Here is a 22,437-nt window from a genome sequence, read left to right as displayed (position 1 = left end):
AAGGCACATCAGGTAATCGGAGGTGGGGGGGGTTACGTCCAATGTCCATTTCCATAATTTGTCCCATTGCTGTTTAGAAGAGATACTCTTGTCTTTTTGCACATAACCATACAAACTTTTCCAGAAGAGATTTACTGTCTCATCTGCGTGAACCTCTTGTCTCATCTACTGTCCTACTGTCTCATCTGCGTGAACCTTCCCTCCCTATTCCTATGTAGGAGCATTGCATAAATGACATATAAGTTTACTAACCTGATTACGAGAAGGGGAACGTTCCAATTCCCTAGTATGAGGGCACCCGTTCCGTCCCGTTCCCTTGAAGGTTTCTTTCCGGGACCTCGAAAAGAGGTTCTATCGCTCAAACCCGAGGTTAGTTCTTCCCAAGTCTGTTTTTCCAAATCAGGCCACTCTAACAGCTTGCTTACTCCCTGCCACACTCTTTTGGCTACCAAATACCCTTTTAAGAAATGTGAGTGGGTTTCCCTGAATGTTTTACCTAGCTCACTAGCTTTCTGTTTGCAGGTGATTTTAGGACACTCTTGCTCGTCCTCTGGGAGCCATGGCTTAGCTGCATTAAGTGGTAGTACTTGGTGGTATAAGCGCCACCTTGTTTCCCATAAATGGAAAGGGACTTTTTTCTCCTTAAAGAGAGTGATAGGGTGATCGGGTTGCAACAAGTACTGTGAAGTGAGGTGTTTGTAGCATTTACGTTCTAAATCAGGTTTTAAGAAGCCCACTTCTAGAATATCTCCATAAATTGTTTTCCTTAGCTGCTTAACTGAGGAGGATCCTTTAAATAGATCCGGTTCAACCTTCCATTTTTTAAGTGTGAATAACAAATCTCTTAAGTAGTCCGGGTGTTCTCTTTTTAATACTTTTTAATACTTGTTAGTCTTTTTAATACTTGTGTGATATTACCATTGAAAGATCCTTTCCCCCACCATGCTATGCCCCATGCTGACTTGCACCAACACAGAGCGAAAAGCGAGACCCAGGTTTTTTGCAGGAGGTTGGATATATTATGGACATTCACGAAAATCCAGTTTCCAAAATTGTAGGACATGAATTCAGTTACAAAATAGGGTTGCAGGGCAGGTAGGGCTAGACCTCCCCGCTCAACCTCCTTAAATGCTACCGCACGGGCCAAAGGGAAGGACGCTGTGTGCCCTACTAGACGGAAGATCTGGCTTTCAACTCTCTGAAGGAGATTGAGCGGGGATAGGGCTGAGAGAGATTCCTGCCTGCCACCGTGGAGAAGCTGCTGCCAGTCTGTGTTGACAATACTGAGCTAGATACACCAAAGGTCTGACTTGGGGTAGGAACATAGGAAGCTGCCATATACCACCAGGATCCCCTTGAACTCCCTCCCATGTACTGATGGACACAAACACACAGCTTTCCCTTCTTAAAAAAGTAGGCTAAACGTTGATCTGCCAAATTCCAGTACAGACCATTATTCCCATAGGGAAGGGGGCTGGAAGAGGGTGGCTTACAGCCCTGCAACGTAGTTCAGGTTAGAGGTGGGGCTGAGGCTGGTTTGGGTTTGCAGTCCCAAACCCGCTAACACTGCTCTCAAGTCGCAGCAAGGGTCAAACACTTAAAATTGCTCCCTCAGCTTCCCCATCAGTTTAAACCCGCGCTCATTTGCATGCAGAAGCCACATTGCATTTTAAAATGTTTTAAAATTACAAAAAAAAATTTTACACACACACAAAAAACCCCGAGTCAGAAAGAATATGAAGTAGGGTTTTGGTCTGCAAAGGTCTGTGGGAGTCACACTGCTGCCCAATGGGCTTCTCTATCGATTTCTATGGGCAGTTTTCACTTCCGCCCTGGGGGAGGGAAAGAAAGAGAGCCTACTATGCCGGAAGTTCTAACTTGTGTTACTTCAGCCTTTTTCTTCCTTTATGGCTACCTCAAACAAAGATTGCCCGGAAGTTCGAGCGTTTCCATGATCTCTTGGGTGACCTCCTGTGGTTGGGCGACGAAAGCTATTCGTCGGGCTTGGAGGCGTAGCTAAGACGAAAGTGGGCGGAGAGAAGGAAAGAGGAGATGTTGCTTGTATGTGCTGCTCGCTGCTGGGTCTCAGCGAGCGAGGACAGGCAAGGAGAGCGCATGCGTGTCCTTGCCGCGGCTCTCTGATCGAATTCCTGAAGCCTGCTGTGGTGTTTGGGGACCATCATGTCGGGTGCGCGCACGTCAAGGACGCACGGCCCGCTCTCGTTGCTGTCTCCTGACTTACTGAGGTAGAGGCGAAGGGAAGCAAAATGGCGGACAGGTTCTCCCGCTTCAACGAGGACAGGGACTTCCAGGTAACCGCCGCCCACCGCAGGGAGACTGTGATGTGCTGAGTCCTATTTCTCCCCAGCCCTTCTTCTCCTCCTGGGCTTGAGATGGGGGAGGGGGCGATCGCCGTCGTCTCTCTTCCCTTCCCATTTTATCCTTCGCTTAGGTTTGTTGAGGCCTTTCTCTCCCCCCCCCCGGCCCCCGTAGACACTCCGCTAGCCCAGCCCCCCCCGCCCTTGTTGTTAGAGTGGCGGAACTGCCCTCGCCTTTCCCCCTCCCCCTCTTCTCATGGGGAAATACCCCCACCCCCACCCCAGGTCGAGTTTGGTGTGTGTGTGGCGGGGTGTTCCCCCTCCCCAGCCGTCTGTTTCCCCTGGTTTCAGTCTCTTTCAGGTTTTGGTTGCCGGGGGGGGGGGGGGAGGAAGGAGGGCAAGTTCCCTTTCCCCCTTGCACACCACGTCCCCCAACTCCACACTCCAGCTCCGTTCGTTTGGGGTTAGAGACCCTCACACACAACTAGGGAAGACGCCTGTCTTTTAACTCATCCCCTTCATTATTTGAAGGGTGAACTTGGGGGTGGGGAAAGATGAAGTTGCTCTTCTTAAATTGCCCCTTTCTGGAAGGAAATAGGTTTTAGGACTGTGGGGAGGAGTAGCCAGTCTTTAATAACTGCCCCCTCTCCTCAGTTTATTTTGGGTATTTATTGAGGGTTATTTTACAGTGACCTCCTTTTCTCCCCAGCCTAATGCAGTGACTTATGGATTCGTTTCCTCCGCACTGATGCACTTTCTCTCCATCATCTCAGCATAAAGAGGGAATGCCTAGCTAATAAACATTTCCAGACAGTTGCCTTTAAGGGGCTTGTTGCTGTGTGACTCCCTCTAATTGATGTTGAAGGAGGGGGTCCTCAATATGTGATGGGGGGCTGCTTTGCCTTTCTCCTTCCCTATCTTAATATAATGGTGCACCTGTAATTCTGAATTTTGTTTGTGGAGGAGTCTCTTAGGGGTTGTTATCCTGAGATTGTGGTGAGAATAGGTGCAGAGAAACCCTCTTATAATTTAAAAAAAATGTGTTGGGCTGCAGAGAAAAAGCAAAAATACTCCTAAAACTTGCTTCCAATGCTGAGACTTCTGGATGACTGGGAGACATTTTTTTTTAAAAAAAGTTGCTTTCCTCCCATGATGTGGAATGAAATGATGGGGTGCACAAATGAGAAAAATACAGCCACAGGACTCTGACCACATCAGTTGGCTAACTGGAAGAAGGGGTGTTAAATCTTTCTTCACATTTAAATATAGGTAATCTTGGGTTTAACTACGCTTCCTTCTGGCTCTTGTTGCTTTAATATAGAATGAACAATGGCTATAAGAAAGCAAGCAACTTTGTTCTGTCCCACATGGTCTGTGCTTTCCCCCTGGGGCATCTATATGAACTGTGTGTCTGTGCCTCATCTTATTTGTCAGCCCTTGTTTAATGTTTTCTGGCTAGACAGAATAAGTGAATGGGTGATTTTTAAGGCATAGCAGCTGACTGTGCCCACAGAAGTTGGGTTAGGTGCTCACTGCTGCAAAAGGTCATGAATTCTCCACTCATTGTCAGATACTTTGACAGAACAGGGGAAATTGTGAGGAGAGAGCCAGCTAAGTTTGACCATTCATGGGCTTACTAAGGATATGGTGTTCAGCATGTAGTAGTTAGTGGTGGGTGGTTTTTGTTAAGCATTTCAGGTAATTGGAATTTTAGGGTGGTCTGATTTGATAAGGAGACTATAGTGAAAAATGCATGTTACATAATATAGGACAGATGCCAAGCATTCCGATCTTGATTGAGGGCCTGACAAATTACCTCTTGATTGACCTTTTTGCAGCTCAAGTAAACAAATGCAAGTTCTTCTGAAATAAATGTCTGTATGCAATATTATGAAGTTGGTTGTTTCAGATTTCTACCTTTTAAAAATGTCAGTACTTATTAATTTCAATTATATTTGCTATTTTATTGTATTTAGTACATTTATATACTGTCCCATACAAAAAAGTCCCTGTGCAGTTCACAATGAGATATAGCACTGTGGAAATGCATTGAATAATGAGTGTAAGTTTTCTGTTCCCTGGAAATAAAACAAACCCTTCTGGAGTCTCAGTAGAAAGCACTGCATTACTACTGCGTATTCCAATAACAGCTATTTGGGTCAGGGGATGAATGCTGACTGGTGTTCAAGTTTTAAATATATAAATATATACATATATAATGTTAGGCTGCAGCTTCCTTTTTAGAGCTGTATGAAAACAGCAGTCATTCTAGCAACCCGATTAAGAGAGATTTAGAGATCTTCTAGGTAAAGAGGACAGTACATGAAGATGCAGTTTAACATCCTCTTTAGCATCTTTAATTGTAAAATAAGTTGGATGGGGAAGGAATGTGAGTTCTTCCAATGCAGGGGAAGTCATTTTGAAGCACTTTGCAGCAAAAGACACACCGGAATTTATTTCTGAATTGGTTTCATATCGGAAGAAACCATGTCTATGTTTGACAGACTTGGCATTTCTTGAAGCCTTTCTCTCTTTCTTTGGGGAGCTGGATTGTGTATCCATTCTAGATCAGTCAAATGATTCAAGTTTAAAATGGAATTTATATCGCATTTAATGTGCAAAGTGCTTCCCTGTCTTAGGTGTCCTTGCAACTACCATTATTCCAATGATAGATAGAAACAGAACGATAGTGACTTGACAAGGGCCACATAATTACTGATTGGAAATCTGATGATGGGTTTCCCAGATTCACTAGTCTGTATGCTTATTCTCTTTAGAAACATAACATAATGATGGCTTTTTACCCAGGCATTTATATAATTGTCTCTACTGCTGCTTCTTTGTGTTTTGTATGGTTATATTGTGCTTGTATTTTAAATCTTTTTAGTCAGATCTGTATTTTATATTCTAGCTTAATATTTTAATTGTGTAATTTTTATAGTCTTGTGTTAATTTTTCTGTGTGAACTGCCTTGAGATTGTTTTAATGAAAGGTGGTATACAAATTTAACAATTCATAAAATTTAAAAAAAGTAGGAATGGGTGCTAGGTGCTATCTAAATGTTATGTAGTTAGATTGTGAAGGGTTCACACAGCAGTCTCACTCTTTTAGGTAGCTATTCTTTGCCACTTCTATGTGTCATGATATAGCGGTCAGAGTCTCTTGAAGTCCTTGAAACAATAACTTTTTAACACCCATCCTGCCGCAGTTTTACTAGTTACCAGTTTATTTCTGGGCTAGATTTAAAGTGCTAATGATGATGTTTAAAGTCCTACATGGAGTGGGGCCGGGTTATCTGTTGAACTGCATCTGCCCATATTAATCTGCAGGGGCCCTTTGTTCTACATCTCAGGCTTTGCCTGTGACTCTGCTGTTGACTGAGATTTGCTTGGTAGGGACTACACAGGGCTTTTTTGGTTGTGATGCCTCAGTTCTGGAATGCCCTCTTGGAAGAGCTTCACCATGATCCCTTCCTCAGGGTTTAAAAGAAACACTCGAAGACCCATTTTTTAAAGAAAGGGTTTTTTAACATTATTATTTGCTGTTTGTTTCTATTGGGCTTTTAAACATTTGTACATTTGGTTTTAATTGGGTCTTGTTCTTAATTGTAATTATACTGATTTATATATTTATCTGTTTTATTATTACCTCTGTGAGCCACCCTGAGCAGTATTATACTGGGTGGGATATAAATATTAATAAATATAAATTTGATAGTCCTACATGATGAATATTATGATGTCCCAATAATTCCTGTTTGGTCCTGGTTGGTTCTGTTTGTGCCTGCTTTATAAATGGTTCCTCACATTATCTTAGAAAGGTATTTATGGTTCTATTTAGGGAAAGTCAACATTTCTGTTTATGCAGCTGTCCTTGGGATGTGCACAGGAGCTCAGTTGGGGGTGGGATGAAGAGAGATGTGTGTTTTATGTAAGTGTACCCCATACAGGAGAACTCTGTTATCTAAGGGGGTTCTGTTCTGGCAGGGGGCGGATAGAGAAAACACAGATAACAGGGCATAAGGGCAATGGGAATTGGGGAGTTAGGTTCCCGAGGCAGTGAAAAGTGGGATTAAAAGGATGAAAATGGGATGGGAAATGGACTGAAAGTGGGGGGAAAGGTGCGGGGAGCAGTGCCCTGCTGTGCTCTGTGTGTCCCCAGCAGTCCAGCAAACCCCCCCCCCCAGTTTAAAAGCAAACTTTTTTGTGAAAAATTGCATAATTAAAAATAAAAATCAGGCCTAATAGGGAAACGGTACAGGTGTATCTCGTTATCTGCAGTTCCAGCACCTGCGGTTTCATGTATCTGCAGTTAGGCAGTATAGACCAGACCTTGTTATCCACAGTTTAAAAAAAAAAATAGCTAAAAGTTGCATATTAGTTGTTTCAGGGTAGCAAGAAATGACTTCCAAAGTAATTTCTGGCCACCATTTTGCATTTTGCCACCATTAAAACAAACAAACAAACAAACAAACAAACAAGAAACCCAATAATTTTGGAAAAAAATCTTAAAAATGTGGAGGCTTTGTGGGTTTTGCGTGGTGGGGTGGGCTTTCTGGAAAGCTGGAGGCCTGGAGATCAAGGTGCTGCACTGTATTTCCTTTATTTCTGCTTTTTGGGGACCTTTTTTAGGCTCAATGAACCTAACCCCCCAGTTCCCATTGACTCAAGGTTTCGTTATTCATGGTTTCCCTGTTTGCACCTATAGGTAAGAATGGAACCCCTGTGAATAACGAGGGTCACGTATAGATCAACACAATGACTGAGCCAAGCCTAATATAAAATAATTGGTGTTCTGCGTGTCTTCAGACTCATAATTAGATACAACTATTCAGATTATGAATGTAGTACATACATACAAAAGCATGCACCAAACCATGTAAAGACCAAATACGTTTCTGTGACTTCTTATAATCTAGCTCTATCTGTTAAGAATGTTTTAATAATTGTTTAATATAATACTCCCTCTCTCTTTCTTGTCAATTGCTGCTCAAGTGTTTTTCACATGAGAATAGTGTAAAAGCATAATGTTTTCAAATTAATTATGTAAGAATGTGTCTGGTGTCTTGTGTCTGAAGTGCTTCAAATGTTTTGTCTTGTAATCCTTACAGCAAGCCTGTAAGGTAAGTGATTAGTATGCTCCCCATATTGCAGTTGGGTGAAGATTTGAAACTGAGAGGGACTGCCTTGCATAATGCCTCCAAGTGAACACATGGCAGAGGGGAGATGAAAACCAGGGACTTCCTGATTCATAGTTGGAACAGCACCAGTTCTCTTCAACAGTGGAAAATGAACAGGAGACTGACAAGATAAGCTGAAGAAAACCTACATTAGATCCTTTGAAAGGAGCAGGAAGATATAATGGTGTCCTTAATAGTGTGTGTTGGAATTTTCTTCTAAGAAAGAGAGGGTAGCAAGCAGAGTGGGAATATACCATAATAAAGGTGATCATGCACCATATTAAAGTACAGTGGTAGAATCCCCAAGATAACCATCCTCTCCACTCCTGCATGTATCACAAGCTTCTTATCCTTTTAAAGCTTTCCATAGCCATGCCTTCATTTCTTGATATCACTGCCCATGACCTTAATTCCTCCAACATTTTCACCCTCAGCTGCTCTAAGAGCCCTGCTAGATCAGATCAAGTGTCCGTCAGGTTCTGTGTTCCATAGTGGCCAATTACTGTGGCCATTCCAGAAAGCCCACAAGTAGAGCGTGAAGGCAGTAGCCCTGTCCTGTAGTTGCCCAGCCCCAGCAGCTGGTATTCAGAGGTATGTTGCCTCTGAACATGGAGACTCTACATAGCTATCATGACTCCTCCTCCTCCATGGATGTTCTAATTCTCTGTTCAAGCCATCTAAGTTAGCAGCCATTACTAAATGCCATGGCAGCAAATTCAGAAATTATGTGTTGTGTGAATAAATACTTCTTGTTTGTCCTGAATCTCTTGCCAGTCCTCCTCCTTGTAACCCCAAGTTCTAGCATGATGAGAGAGGTAAGAAAGCAAAATCTGTCCACTTTTTTCACAGTATCTGTAATTTTATAAATCTGTCATATCCCTCCTCAGTTGTCTCCCCCTCAGCTAAAAAGCCTCCAAACACTTTATTATTTCCTTTTTCGGTTAGGTGTTCTAGCTTCCTAATCATTTTAGTTGCCCTCTTCTGCCCTTTTTCCAGCTCTACAATATCTCTTTTGAAATGGAGGATGACTGTAGTATTCAAAGCTACGATGTTCCATAGATTTTTATATTTCGGTATTGGTGGTCTTATTTTTAATCCCTTTCCTAATGATCTCTACTGTGGAATTTGCTTTTTTCACAGCTGCTGCACATTGCATTGACATTTTCATTGAACTATTCACCATGACCCCAAGAGCTCTTTCCTTTTTAGTAACTGCCATCAGGGTATATTTGAAATTAAGATATTTGTATTTTTTGCTTCAAATACCGGGGGTGGGTGGGTGGGTAAGTGTCTTCCATGCTTCCTGTACTAGGAAGGCTCACAGCAGCTACATTGCCCAAAAATGCCAAGAAGAGGGCTGCCCCCATCCTCAAATTCTTCTGATCAAAAGGAGACCACTGCATACTTGCAGCCCTTAAACCATTTGAAGCTAACTTGCTGGTGCAACTCCTGTATGGTACTCAGCTGGGCCTGTATTCTAACTTTAGAGCTAGTCCAGTCTAAATTCTTAAGAGCAGTATTCCAAGTGCGCCACTGTGTCTCTAATGCTGGTCTACGACTGGAGGCAGGCCTGGTGAAAGTGGAAGCCAGAGTATGGATGTCCATATTCATCTACTGACTAAGACTACCCTTCTTCCCAATGGGACTAGCTCCCTTGATGCTGGAGGATGGACACCAATCCACCTGGAAGAAAAACCTGCTGGTGAAATTATCACTCAGGCTCTCCCCTCCCCATCTACACTCCCTGGGTCACGAGCAGGCCAGAATGCTCCAAACCTCCTATCACTGAAATTCTGTGGCATATAGCAGGCATCCCCAAACTGCGGCCCTCCAGATGTTGCTGAACTACAACTCCCAGCATCCCTAGACACAATTTTTTGTGGCTGGGTATGCTGGAAGTTGTAGTTCAGCAACATCTGGAGGGCCGCAGTTTGGGGATGCCTGGCATATAGTAACACCAGCTGCCTTCCTTATGCAGCTAGAGACCCCTAACCATAGAAGGGCCTTCACATTGGCCCGATGCAATGCCCTCCCTTTGGGTATTTTAGACAGAAGATATAGGAGGATCCTTTTGCTGGAATGCCTGTGCCCCGTGGCACCAGGCAAGTTGAAACTACTGAAAATGTCACCCTATACTGTCTATTTTACAGAGACATCCACAACACCCTTATTCTCCCACTACTCGCTTGGTTGCCAGGCCGTACAGGGCAATTCTATGTCTCTCTACCACTCTTTGACTGCAACCCCCACATAACACAATGTTGTCAAGTTCTGTGCGGCAATGTGTAATATTTGTCGGGATCTGATCACCAGCAGAAATTAACCTAGCCTGACCTAGCTCATACCTGTGGTCCAGTTACTCAGTCCTACTGCTTTTACTACTAAGCTTCTTAGATAGCACAGAGTATATCCTATTACTTTTATTACTAGCTGAACCCGCACAGAGCATCTGTGCACTGGGACTTTGTAGTTCCACCTGCACCCTTGCTGCCGCTTGCTTGCTTGCTCACTCGCCCCCTACTCACTCCTCTTCCCTATCTGCATATGGAATCCCCACTGCCTAGTCACCACGGTGCTTCTGTTCTGTTTCCTCCAATTGATAAAGCACTGTGTAGGCAGGGCTTATAGTCACCATTTTAGTCTTATAGTTTTTGTAGCTTTTTATAGATTTCATCTAGATACAGACTTATAGATTATAATTCTACATCTTTTACATCACTACCTTTTAACTCTATGGGTCACACTTCCTAGGCCTAGATTCTGTTGCTTTTAATGATAATAGTTGCTAATTTCACAGCTTGTATGTCTCCTTTTATCTTATGCTTGTCAAAGACAGAAATGGTCGAAGACCAAAATAAATACTGTTTGTTTGTTTGTTTGTTTGTTGCTCCTGTGTGCACTGTTTTACACTTTCTTACACTGAATTGCTTTTGTCATTTTGTTGCCCGTTCAGAGAGATTCTTTTGAGGAGCTCTTTGCAGACCATTTGGGTTTTTACCATCCTGAATAATTTGATGTCATATGCAAACTTGACTACCTCACTGCTCACCCCTAACTCCAGATCACTTATGAACAAGTTGTAAGCACCAGTCCCTATGCAGATACTGAGGGGGACCCCACTTCTTCTTTCCTTTCATTGTGAGAACTGCTGTTTATTCCTTCTGTCTGCATCTTGTTTTTTTTAAACCAGTTAATCTGTAAGAGGATAGATCCTCTTAGCTTTACAACTGCTAATTTTGTTCAGCCTTTGTCAAAAACTTTGAAAGTTCAAATATATAATTTCTAGCATATCATCCTTATTCACTTGATTCTTGACACTCTCAAATTCTAAAAATTAGTCAGAATGTTGTTCTATATGCTGTACAATGTTAACCTTAATAATGCTTTCACCAGTTTACCTAGAATGGATGCTATACTAACTTGTCATTTCTTGGATGATCTATTTTTTAAAAAATCAGTGTTACATTGACTACTTCCAATTCTCTTATATGGAAGTTGATTTTTAGGGACAAATTGCATATTTTTGTTAGGTCAGCAGTTTCACATTTGAGTTCTTCAAGAACACTCAGATGGATGGCATTTGTACCCAGTTATTTGTTAATTTTTAACCTATTGATAAGACTTAGAACTTCATCTTTTGTCACCTCTATTGACTTTGTTCAGATCCCTGGGAAGAGCAGAAAGTTTCAAGTTCCCTCCCTGGCTTCTCCAAGATAGGGCTGAGAGAGATTCCTGCCTGCAACCTTGGAGAAGCCGCTGCCAGTCTGAGTAGACAATGCTAAGCTAGATGGACCTATGGTCTGACTCAGTATATGGCAGCTTCTTATGTTCCTAGAAAAAATTCCTCCTGAAAAATTCCTTTCAGGTACAGATGTCTGTCCTACATCTTCCACAGGAAAGACACACTACAAAGAACTGAGCTTCTTTGCAACTTTTTAGTCTCCTTTTAGCACTCCTTCAAATAATTATATAGCTGCATCTCTGACCTGTTTCCTGCTTCTGGTGCATTTAAAGAAAAAATATTGTTGGCTGACATACAACATAGGGTAATTTGGGCAGTTGAACACAGTCCTTGACCCTGGGTGTATCTAAAGCACTGCCCACAGTGTTGCGAAACAGAGTTGTTCCACTCTAATTTAAAATGGCATAGCTGCATTTGTGTGATGCTGCCTCCATTGGAAATAATGGAGCAACCATTGCCTCTTCCATTCTTTTCTCCTTCTGCTGTCTCCCACACAGTTGAAAATTAGATTACAAGCTTCTTTGGGCAGGTATCCATTGCTTTTGCATATTTTATTGTGTTAAAGCATTTTGTATAGTACTCATGCTATCCAGACCACGGTTGGATTCTGGCAGTAGGTCTGGAATATAGCAAGAGCCTGTGTTAGGGCCTTATAACAGCAGCATTACCTTAAATTCAGTCTGCTGCTGTACAGGCAGAATAGAAACAATATGATTAACTTCTCCATGTTCCTGTTGCAAATGCCATCTGTTTCTGCGGAGTCCAGCAGATATGACCATCAGTTTTTGGGTAACAGTGTTCTTTTGATAACTTGTAAAGTCTGTTGCCTAGTTGAAAATGTTTACTTTCTAAAGACTGATCTCTCTCTCACGCTCTTTTCCTTCCAACATGTTTGAGTCTTGTAGATTTGATGTGTCTTGTAGATCTGCCTGCACATCCCAAAGTTGGTCGTTAATTAACCTAAATGAGAGAGGAAGACCAAACACTTGTTTGATTCCCTTGCAGATGACCAGGCACATGGATGTTATCTGCTCTTTACTTGTTGCCCTGATATGTCTTGTGATTGTGATGTCAGCTAGATCAGGGTTACTCAGATTGGGATGGCCAGTCTATTTCCTGACCTGCATTGCAGGGGGGCATTGATTTATCCCTTGTACCTGCTATTTGCATGAGCTATCAATATCGCAGTCCCATTCATTTCATTTTCTTCTGTCAGAAAGAAAGCTCAGGGTTGCTCGATGTGAATATGCTCCACAGGCCCTGTTCCTTAACAGGGGTTTGCTTGCTACCGTGTTTCCCTGAAAATAAGACAGTGTCTTATATTAATTTTAGCCCCCCAAAATGCACTAGGGCAATTAGCGGTACATCAGAAATTACTGCTAGGTCTTACTTTTGGGGTAGGTCTTACTTTTGGGGAAACAGGGTAGTGTTGAAAAGTGATACTTCCCCTATCTGTTTATCAAGGGTTCTTAAACTTGCCAGACCAAGTCCCCTTTTCTACCTTGGGAAATGGAACTCCCCTCAGGGCCATGAGAATTTGTGCTTTGTTCATACCCACACAAGCTCACGTTTTTAGACTAGGGGGTCTGTTTCCTGAATCAAGGGTTGTTATCCTGAGAATATGCAGATGTTGTGTGTGCCGGCGCCACACGTGGGTTCTTGAGGGGAGTGCTGTTGCAGCAGGAAGTGGTGGAGAGCAGGGAAGGACCTGCTCTCCTCCTTTTTAAAGATCTCACTCGCCACTCCCCCCCCACCCCACCTAACAATGCCAAACTTCAGTTCGTGCACATCTCTGGTTCTGGGGCTGTTACCTAAGATAAGTTCTCATGTGAGCAGTCCTCTCTCTTTCTGCTGGGAGAGCACCAAGCTCAGGTGCTAAAATAGCTAGTAAGTGAATTAAGCCTTCAGTAGTAGAATGTGACACTGTCCCCCTCTCCCTTCATATGGCTGAGTTTAGCTTAATTAGCTTTTCTGCTTGTGTTAGACTTCTTTGGTGCTTCTTCCTGGACCATTTGTGTGTCTTGCTATATTCCAGAAGAGCTAGCTTTGGAGAAGGGTAGCAGCTGTGGTATACCCTTGCCTATAAAAATCAAAATATATTTAGCTTTTTGTGTTTAGGTTGCGCATTGCAGGTTGCATCCCAAGAAGGTGCTCTTGGGTTGCACTGTCCCTCCCCCCCCCCCATGCTTGCAGGTTTTATGGACAAATGGCTTGCAAGGGACACGTCTTTATTTGAAGTGCTGCAGTGTCAGGTCTTGTTCTGTATTCTCTTGATCAGGTTGTGCAGGCAGCATATGTAGTAATGGCACAAAGGAGAGTAGACTCCTCCTTTCTCCTACCACATCTTTAAACTGATTTCCCACACTTTTCCCCCTCTCAGATTTTGGAAACATTTATGTTCCTGCTTGAGGCTCCAATCACTTTTTGATGCAATGCTGACTATGGCAGGTTAGCAATTTTGAATAATATTGTCTCAGATGAAGGCATTTTGCCATCATGAGTCTGCAGCTCTCTCTCTCAATGTGTTGAGCTTCTTCTTGAATAGATGATCAAGTAGAGGAACACTCTCTGAAGTTCATAGAACAGTGCACTAGTGCAAATGTGAAATGTCGGGCAAGCAGCCTCCAACCCTTACACTTTCTTTGGGCTTCCACGGGGCTTTAGATACACTCTGCCCAAGAAAAACCACATTCTAGCCTAATGTTGGAACATCATAGGATGGCAGCTTCTATCTTGACTTGCTTGTATGCAACAGCTAGAGGTGGTCTAATTATTTCTGTCTGACTAGACCAGGGCTACTGTCAGTTTAAGAGTGCTAACAATATGATAGGTCAGTGGTTCTCAAATTGTGGTTGCAGATGTCCATATCATATGTATGACAACTGCAAGTCGTTTCCCCCCTCAGTGGTTCTGATTGCAGACTGTTCACTTTTCTTTATATAGGAGAACCTTGTTATCTGTCAGGGTTCTGGCGGGGTGGCGGATAGCGAAATGGCAGATAATGGGGCATTAGGGCAACGGGAATTGGGAGGTTTGGTTCCTGGGACAGCAAATAAAGGACTGAAGGTGGGGAAAATTGGGGTGGTGGTGTGCCCTACTGTGCTCTGTGTATACTCTGGTTTCTCTTCAGATCGTATAAATCTTTCACCTTTTACTACTGTGCTCTGTGTCCCCAACTGTCTAGCAGTGCCCCCCCCAAATTCAAAATTGCAGTTTCCCCTGAGAAAAATCACATCCCCTCCCCCCCAAATGAGTAACAGAATGGCTCCTTGCCCTCAAAATGGCAGGCGGAAATGATCTCGGATGTCATTTCCACCCATCTCCGAACTGTGGATATGCAAGTATAAAATCAAATAAGCATAGGAAGATGTTAATTGTTGTGAAAGCCATCAGTTTCTTGGAGGAAAATAAAACAGTCTTTAGCAGGGGTGGAGCGACAATTGAACAGATGCGTTCTAGGAACATGCACCACTCACCACCGAGGCCACTTGTCTGCTGCCTCTCCCCTCCAGGACTGCCTATCTCCCACCTCTTGGTCCCCGGTCCTCTGCCATCTCACCACCTCCATGGTGGCATCTAATACTCCAGGAACCACAGTAACAGCTCCTAAGCTTTGGCCAGCTGCTAGTGCTATAAAGATGTCATGGCTCAGCACCTGTTGCTGGACCATGATGTTTTTATAGCATGCAGCAGCTAGGCAGAGCTTAGGAGCTGCTGCAGCACCTTGAGTTTTAGGAACTGCTGCTGCTCCTGTGATGGCGACAACAGTTGAGGATGCAGAGGCCTGGCAGCAGGAGAGGATCCATTCATGGAGGCTGATGGTGAGGAGGTGGTGAGCCAGGGCCCAGGCCAGCAAAGGAGAAAGGGGGCTGGTGGTGTGGCTGTGGTGGTGGCTGCATTTAGCACACAGGCAGCCAACAATGTCGCTGTGCTGCTGGTCTTAAGATGCCAATATGCAGATCAGTGTGTGTTTGTTACATTTTATATCCCGCTCTTCCTCCAAGGAGCCCAGAGTACTACATACTTAGGTTTCTCCTCACAACAACCCTGTGAAGTAGGTTAGGCTGAGAGAGAAGTGACTGGCCCAGAGTCACCCAGCTAGTTTTATGGCTGAATGGGGATTTGAACTCAGGTCTCCCTGGTCCTAGTCCAGCACTCTAACCACTACACCACGCTGGCTTGTGTTCCCTCTAAGACGTGCGCACATTCATGCACTCACAAGTTTTTTGATGTCCACTCAGTTAATTTTAGTTCCCGCTCAAATTGAATCAGGAAGGTCCCATTCTGAATGCACATGCACACACACTGCTTTGATACTTATGCCCAGAACAAAACTCATTCAGCACACAGACATAAAAGACTAGAGGGAACACTGATGCCAATTGAGAAAAAGCCAAATATGCAGTTCCACAACTGAAAAGTCCCTGTAACCATGCTTGCTTGGACTTGTGTCTTATACATATGTACACTGTTGGTTGCATGCTTGTGATGAAGGATACCAGCTTGCTTGGGAAGAATAACTTGGTTGCTATAGGGAAGGTCATCTTCCCTACTGCAACTGACTACTAGTTGTAGTTCCCTGCTGCAACTGTTCACAACTATTCTGCTAGTTGGGAAGCAGGCAACTATCCACCTGGTAGAGTAAGCTCACTATTATTAGTGCTAAACCGGCAAGTGTGAATAACCTTCAGGTCGGGTCAAGATGGTGGATTGACCTAAGAGTACCCCATAGTGGCAGACTCAGCCAGAAAAAAGGGCAATTTGAAAAAGTTTATTTCTTGAACACTACACAAAAACAGTTGTTGATTATGATAGGGGGAGGAGGGCAAGATAGGGGCTTGCAGAACCCTGCCCCTGATTTTGAAAACAAAAGAAAGAGCAGCATGAAGGGGGAAAGAAAGGAAAGGCATCTTTATACTTCTTCTAGAGTGATGATTGGCAAGAATATTGTGTGTTCCACACTGCAGCACCATCCACAACTGTAGGATCAAGGAGGGGCTCAAATTGTCTGGACTGGTACTTCAGTTCAAAGCAGCCAGCGGCCAGACAGGCACTGGGGTCCAAGCAGGACTAAGGCATACTGCATGCCATTTAGCCAGTCAGGGGGCACTGGGGCTTCCGGGGCAGCCAGGTTCAAGGCGACCTACAGGAAGTCCATTCTGAACTTTCCTGATCTCTGTGAATTCTCCATGGGAAGCTAAGGTTCCTTGTGCAGAGAATTTTGCAGGCAAGTTCCCTTCTGGGTTTACTCAAATCCAGTGATTTCACATGATGGAGTGAGGCTCAGTTTCTGACTACATTTGAGATTCAAGAGGGGTAGCGGCAAAGTGCAGGAATGGGCACTTGTCCAGCATTGTGCAAGGCAGACAACCTGCTACAGTCTCATCTCTGGGATCACAACAATGGCTCTAAGGGTTGTGGCTGTCGATAAGGTTTTTAATTATGAGAGTTAGGTTTAAGGGGCTACAATAGCAGGAAACTTTGAGGTGAGAGTTTAGAGGCTGAAACAATGGGGGAAAAATTGTGATTGGATGTTTTATTGGAACATGATGACTAGTAGGCCTGTGCAAGGATTAGGCTTCAAAGCACTTACCTCTGCACAGAGCAGTCTGTGCACAGCAGGTGGGGGGAAGGCCATTAAAGGGATTGAAGTTGTGGGAAGCTCCGGTGATATTGTGGAAGGTGCACACAGGTTACTGGGAAACGTAGTCCTTCCCAGTGTATTCCCCATAGAGCTCATGGGTTAGCATTATGTCTGAACCCAGCGTATATTATGAACAATGTATCTAGATGGGGCCTAAGAAGTATGGCGTGGCAGAGGATGTGTGGATGAGGCCTGATGCATCATCTAATTGAGTCTTTGTCCTGTGATGCTTCATGGGCCTAAAGAATACCCTTGAGAAATACTTTTCCAGTCTCCTCTTGAAAAGCTCCCAGGAAAATGATTCCATAGCCAGGACTTTAGTGTGATAGGCTAAAAAAGCTAACAATGTGAAATTCTGGCTTCAAATGCTAATGCAGCTTCATATTGTATCAATAAGAGTATTGTACTCAAAGGCATCATCTTCACTGCATGGGAAGAGGCAGTGGTAAACCCCTCCTGTATTCTACCAAAGAAAATCACAGGGCTCTGTGGGTGCCAGGAGTCGAAATTGACTTGACGGCACACTTTACTCTAACGGCACCATTGCTTTTCAGCACTGTGTTCAGACCACATCTGTTCTCGGTTCTGGATGCCATGGTTCAATAAGGATGTTTTGAAAGGAGTCAGAAGGAAAGGAAGCTGCAAAGGTGATAAAAGGTCTAGAAGATACATCCACAAATGAAGGGCTCAGGCAATTAGGCATGTTTTTTCTAAAGAAAGAAAAGTCAGAGGGAGGGGTAAGAATATGATGAGTCTTCACATTTTTAAAAAGAGTTTCAAAAGAGGACCAATTACCATTTGCTGGGTATGCTAGGACAAGGCCAAAAATAATGAGTTTATATGAAGCAGGTAGATTTTTAAACATAAGAAGAAGCTCTTTCCAACTTCTTTCTCTTTCCAACGGTATAGGAATGGAACAAGTTGCCCAAGGGAGTCCGGGGCAGAGCTGGTGTTCAAGGATCTCTCTTGAAGATGGGCCCCTCTGCCCCCCTCCCCTCTCCAGCTACCCGGCTGCTACTGCCTCTGCTGCTTGTCTGCCTCTGCCGCCTCTCCTTGCCCTGTCCACCACCACCCCTCTCTTTTCCTCTTCCTTCTCTGCCTGTGCACCGCTTGAAGTGCTTCCTGTGCTTCTAAGTGGTGCACAGGGGCACAGAAGGAGGAGAGGGAAAGAAGGCGACTGATAGGGCAAGGAGAAATGGCAACAGGCAGAGGAGGAGGCAGGCTGGCAGGCAGGCAACAGAGGTGGCAGAGGGTGAATGGGGTTTCCGCGTGCCACTTGTGGGCCTTGCCATTGTGGGTTAGTGTAGTGCACACCAATGGTGGAGCCACACGCTAGGGTGTATGTGAACAGAGGCCACTCCTGCGCTAGCTAAACCTGTGAAGGGACTCTGATATCTCCCTTCACTGGAAGCTTTCAAAAGATAGTTGTGCTTAATAAACACCAGGCGTGATTATTACATACAAGACACCTTGACTTGAAAGAGCCATCAGCACTAAGATGCTGCTTCATTGGCTGGTCAGTTTTTCGCCTATGGTTTGATCGCACCCAAATCTGCACGGCATATCTTTTATTAAACGTGCCTCATCTGTAAAGTCAAGAAAGGTCTCTCTGCTTCCCAGTGCATCAAGAGTCAACCTGCTGCCACACGTTCTTTCCCATAACTGCACTTTAAACCCCCTCCTCGATTTTTGTGTTTTGTAATTGCTGAGTATAGGTATATTGATCTCTGTGCTTTTTGGATAAAAGCCAGAACAACTGTTCAGTATCTCTAACAATGTTTACATATGTTTATATAACAGCTGTAGTGCTGTTTGCCACCACCACGCCCGCATGATGAGGTGGGAGCGGGGTTGTGCCCCCGTCACATGAGGCAGGCACAGGCCACCCTCTTGCCTCCCCCTCCACGTGGCTGGGATCGACCAATCAGGGAAGGTGGCGGGTCGATGGGGTCCTGGCTGCCTCCATGCTGTTCAGTTGCTCTGCAGCTTGGCACTAAGGAGGATCGCTGCAGTAGCTCTCTCCGTTGCGGCCACGTGGATGGGCCAGGACTGGACTGGCAAGATGAGGCTGCAAGGCCATTGCCAGCAGCATTGCTTCAGCAGGGCGAGCACAACGGTGGAGCAATTGGCAGCGGGGCGAGTAGTGGCACGGTATCAGGAGCAGCAGCAAGGGGCAGAATGGCAGCAGGGCTCCAAAGCCGATCAGTTTGCGTGTGTATCCCCCATGGCTTGCCCTTCCAGATGCCCACCTTGTTCTGCTACGGCCTCTCCATGTGGGGGGCCCCAGCCATGACCGTGGCCTACTAGGGGCGTGCCATCTTAATCAATTGACAAGGGTTTTTTTGTCGCTTTATTGCTTGTGGGCAGTTCTTAATCGAGGAAGGGCTGTAGCTCAGTGGTAGAGGCCTTGCTTTGCATGGAGAGGGTCCCAAGTTCAGGCCCTGGCATTTTCAAAGTGTGTCTCCAGTTACAAGCCTGAAAAAGAGAAGGTTCCCTGCTAACTGAATAAAAGAGGCACCCTTTTGATTTGCCTGTGTGGCTCAGTGGGTAAAGGTGTAGGTGTAAGGGGCCAGGGTGCTGGGTTCAAGGCTGCACTGCGGTGGGAGGATAATTCCTACAGTGGCGTCCATTAAGTGGGGGCATTCATTATTTCCTGGCTTGGGGAGCATCCTTAATTCATTGATTTGGGGTAGTCATTACTACAGCATATGGGGGACATTCATTGCTGATTGTGGGCAGTGTTAAAAATTCATTGATGGGGGCATTCTTAATTAAGTGGGGAGGCATTCATTACTAATTTGGGGTAATCTTATTTTAGTGATTGGGGGTGTTCATCGCTTCAGTGATAGGGGGCATTATTAATTCATTAAGTGGGGGACATTCTTAATTCATTAATTGGGCTTTGCACTGATTTAGTTAAGCGGGGGGGCATTGTTGGTTCATTAATTGGGCTTTGCATTGATGTAATTAAGTGGGGGCCTTATTTCATTAATTGGGGTCATTCTTCATTTATTCACTTTTACTTGTCATTGGGGCATTCAGTTGTTCAGTGTAATTGATTAAAGAACAGTTGATTGTGGCTACATCAGGGGGCAGTTTATATAGCCAGTATGTCATCAAAGAAAGGGCCTGTCAAGGCTAGGGGAAGGTCCCTGCTCAGTTAATTTTAGACTCTGCTCAGGTTGAATCAGGAAAGTCCCACTCGGTGGGCTTTGGTGCTTCAATCTATTTCCTTGTTCATGGGCTGTGCGATCTCACGTCATAATCGGGTCATCAACATGAGTCTGCATGTGAGTCTGTCTATTGTCTCTGCATCTTGAGTAATGGCGGGGGCCAGCTTCTCCTTGTGTGAACAGCAGTTGGTTTAGCTTTTCATTCCATGCTTTAGCAGCTTGCTCTAATCCATAGATGCTCTTTTGCAGTTGGTACACAAGCCTCTCTTTTCCAGGTTCTTCAAAGCCTGGTAATGGCTGCATATAGATGTCTTCCTCCATTTCTCCATGTAGGAAGGCAGTCTTTACATCTAAGTGGTCAATGTGTGTCTTTCTGGCTGCTGCTGTGCTCTGGTGTGAATGTCTCTCGCTAGAGTCTTCACCATATATTTGAGAGTACTGTATGTATCCTTTGGCTAATAGCTTTGCTTTATGGTGCTGTACATCCCCTTCTGCATCTTGTTTGGTTTTAAAGATCCATGTGCATCCTACGGTGCATCCCATGTCCATCCTGCAAAGGAGTGCCTCCTACCCCCAGTCCCCTCAGACGTTCCAGAAGGATACTATGGTCAATAGTATCAAAAGCCGCCGTGAGATCCAGAAGGACCAATATAGTCACACTCTGTCAATTTCCAATTGACAGATTGAAGATCATCCATCAAGGCAGTCTCCACCCCATAGCCTGCCTGAAAGCCAGTTTGAAATGGGTCTAGATGATTAGTTTCCTTCAAGACCGCCTAGATCTGGGAGGCCACCACATATTACAATGAGCACGCTAGATTGCTCTTTCCTTGTCAAGTCCAGTTCATACAGTCCACTCTTGTTTAAAGTGGTGGCCATAAGCAAGTCATGTCCCTTTGTGACATAACGCTGCTTGTCTTTGAACCAGGCATTGCGGAGGGCGGGCCTTAGCCCGGCGGAGTATGGCGACCACTCCTTCAGGATCGAGGCAGCTTCAACAGCAGCAGTGGCAGGGATGTATGCAGGCATGGCATTTGCCTGCCTGCCACCACTACATACGTCTGTTACAGTGCTAAGGGGGGCTTCCCGGACGGATGTGCTAACTTGCCTTTGTTTTGCAGACCATTGACGGCCTCCTTCCCCTCTTCAGGTACTCATCTATGGTCACAGCTATTGGCCTCGCTGGGGATATGGAGATGGACTGGCTGGGGGCATTGAGGAATGCCATGGAACCGAGGAATGCCATGGGACCTTTTCCTACTGTTGCTGGATGATTACATCACTGGGGCTGACACTAGTCATTCACCTGGGAGGCAATGGCATTGGCTTGTTGCGGGGCAAGGCGTTGGTACTCCTAGTCATTCACCTGGGGTGGGGGCAATGACATTGGCTTGCTGCGGGGCAAGGTGTGGATCCCATGCCCTGGCATTCGGGTTCAGGACGCTTCACTGTACGGTGGGGAATGGAGTACATTTGACTGATCGGGGAAATGAGCTGTTTCTCCAGGACTTGCAACAAGATCTTCAAGAAGCACTAGTGGGGTGGGGTAAGCAGGGCTAAACAGAGGTTTGCCCCACACTTGTGGCAGGAGAGTGCGGGTGTGGGGTAGGTAAATCGATTAACGGTGTTTGGCTGGAGGGCCATTTGGGGTGAGGGGGGCCAAGGAACAGCTCTTCAGGGTTTTTGCAGCCCAGAGGGTTGGGAATGGCCCCCACTCGGGGGGTTGGCTCAACTCACCAACTTAGAGTTTGGCGGCTTGAATTGCGGTGGGTTGGGTCCTCCCCCCCCCCCTGAGGGGGAAAGCCTTGTGATGAGAGGAATTCAGGACCTGGCGCCTGACCAAATCAGTAGCTGGCTCTTCACCCTGATGTGGGACAGCCCTCCTTAGAGAGGAGTACCACTCTGGTTAGTACATTGATAAAGTGGCCCTATTTTACTCCAACTAAGCATGTCCTGCCTTCATTGGGGCTGGGGGTGCAAACAATTTATTGGAATTCTGTACCAGTTCCTTTAACCTAGTTTGTGTTAGTAACATATGCCTGTCTTTATTACAGTTCTGCTAAACTAATTCTTGAAATATTGGGTCAGCTGGCTAATTTTTTTTTTGACTACCTAAAATGGGATAGATTGATTTTAAATGTTGTTTAAGTCAAGAAAAATATTGATCAAACTTAACAGCAGTTGGAAAGCTTTTGTTGAATTCTTCTCACACTGACTTAAATATGGAACAGTGTTTTACCTGTGACTTGTTTGGCCCAGGCTTCAGTGGTAGTGGTATTTTGTTCTGTTCACTCACCCACCCCTTTCCTTTCCTTCATCTCTATGAAGGAACTGAGGTAGATTTATGGGTTTTTGTTGTTGTTTTGATTGTTTAATCTCAT

General features: G+C 44.8%; 1 protein-coding gene across 2 annotated transcripts in view; it reads left to right on the top strand.

The window, feature by feature from the left end:
• The first annotated feature begins 2,037 nt into the window (after positions 1-2,037).
• Positions 2,038-22,437, top strand: part of GPATCH8 (G-patch domain containing 8) — a 118,849-nt gene continuing 98,449 nt past the window's right edge. For both annotated transcript variants that reach the window (XM_053260851.1, XM_053260850.1), the window contains exon 1: positions 2,038-2,312. In XM_053260851.1, the coding sequence (XP_053116826.1) occupies positions 2,268-2,312 (45 nt within the window). In that variant the 5' untranslated portion in view covers positions 2,038-2,267. The remainder of the gene's footprint in view (positions 2,313-22,437) is intronic.

The sequence above is a fragment of the Hemicordylus capensis genome, chromosome 6 (assembly GCF_027244095.1).
Source record: "Hemicordylus capensis ecotype Gifberg chromosome 6, rHemCap1.1.pri, whole genome shotgun sequence".
In the NCBI taxonomy this organism is placed as follows: Eukaryota; Metazoa; Chordata; class Lepidosauria; order Squamata; family Cordylidae; genus Hemicordylus; species Hemicordylus capensis.
The sequence above is the reverse complement of the archived record's forward strand: the minus strand, read 5'-3'. Positions and strand labels throughout refer to the sequence as shown.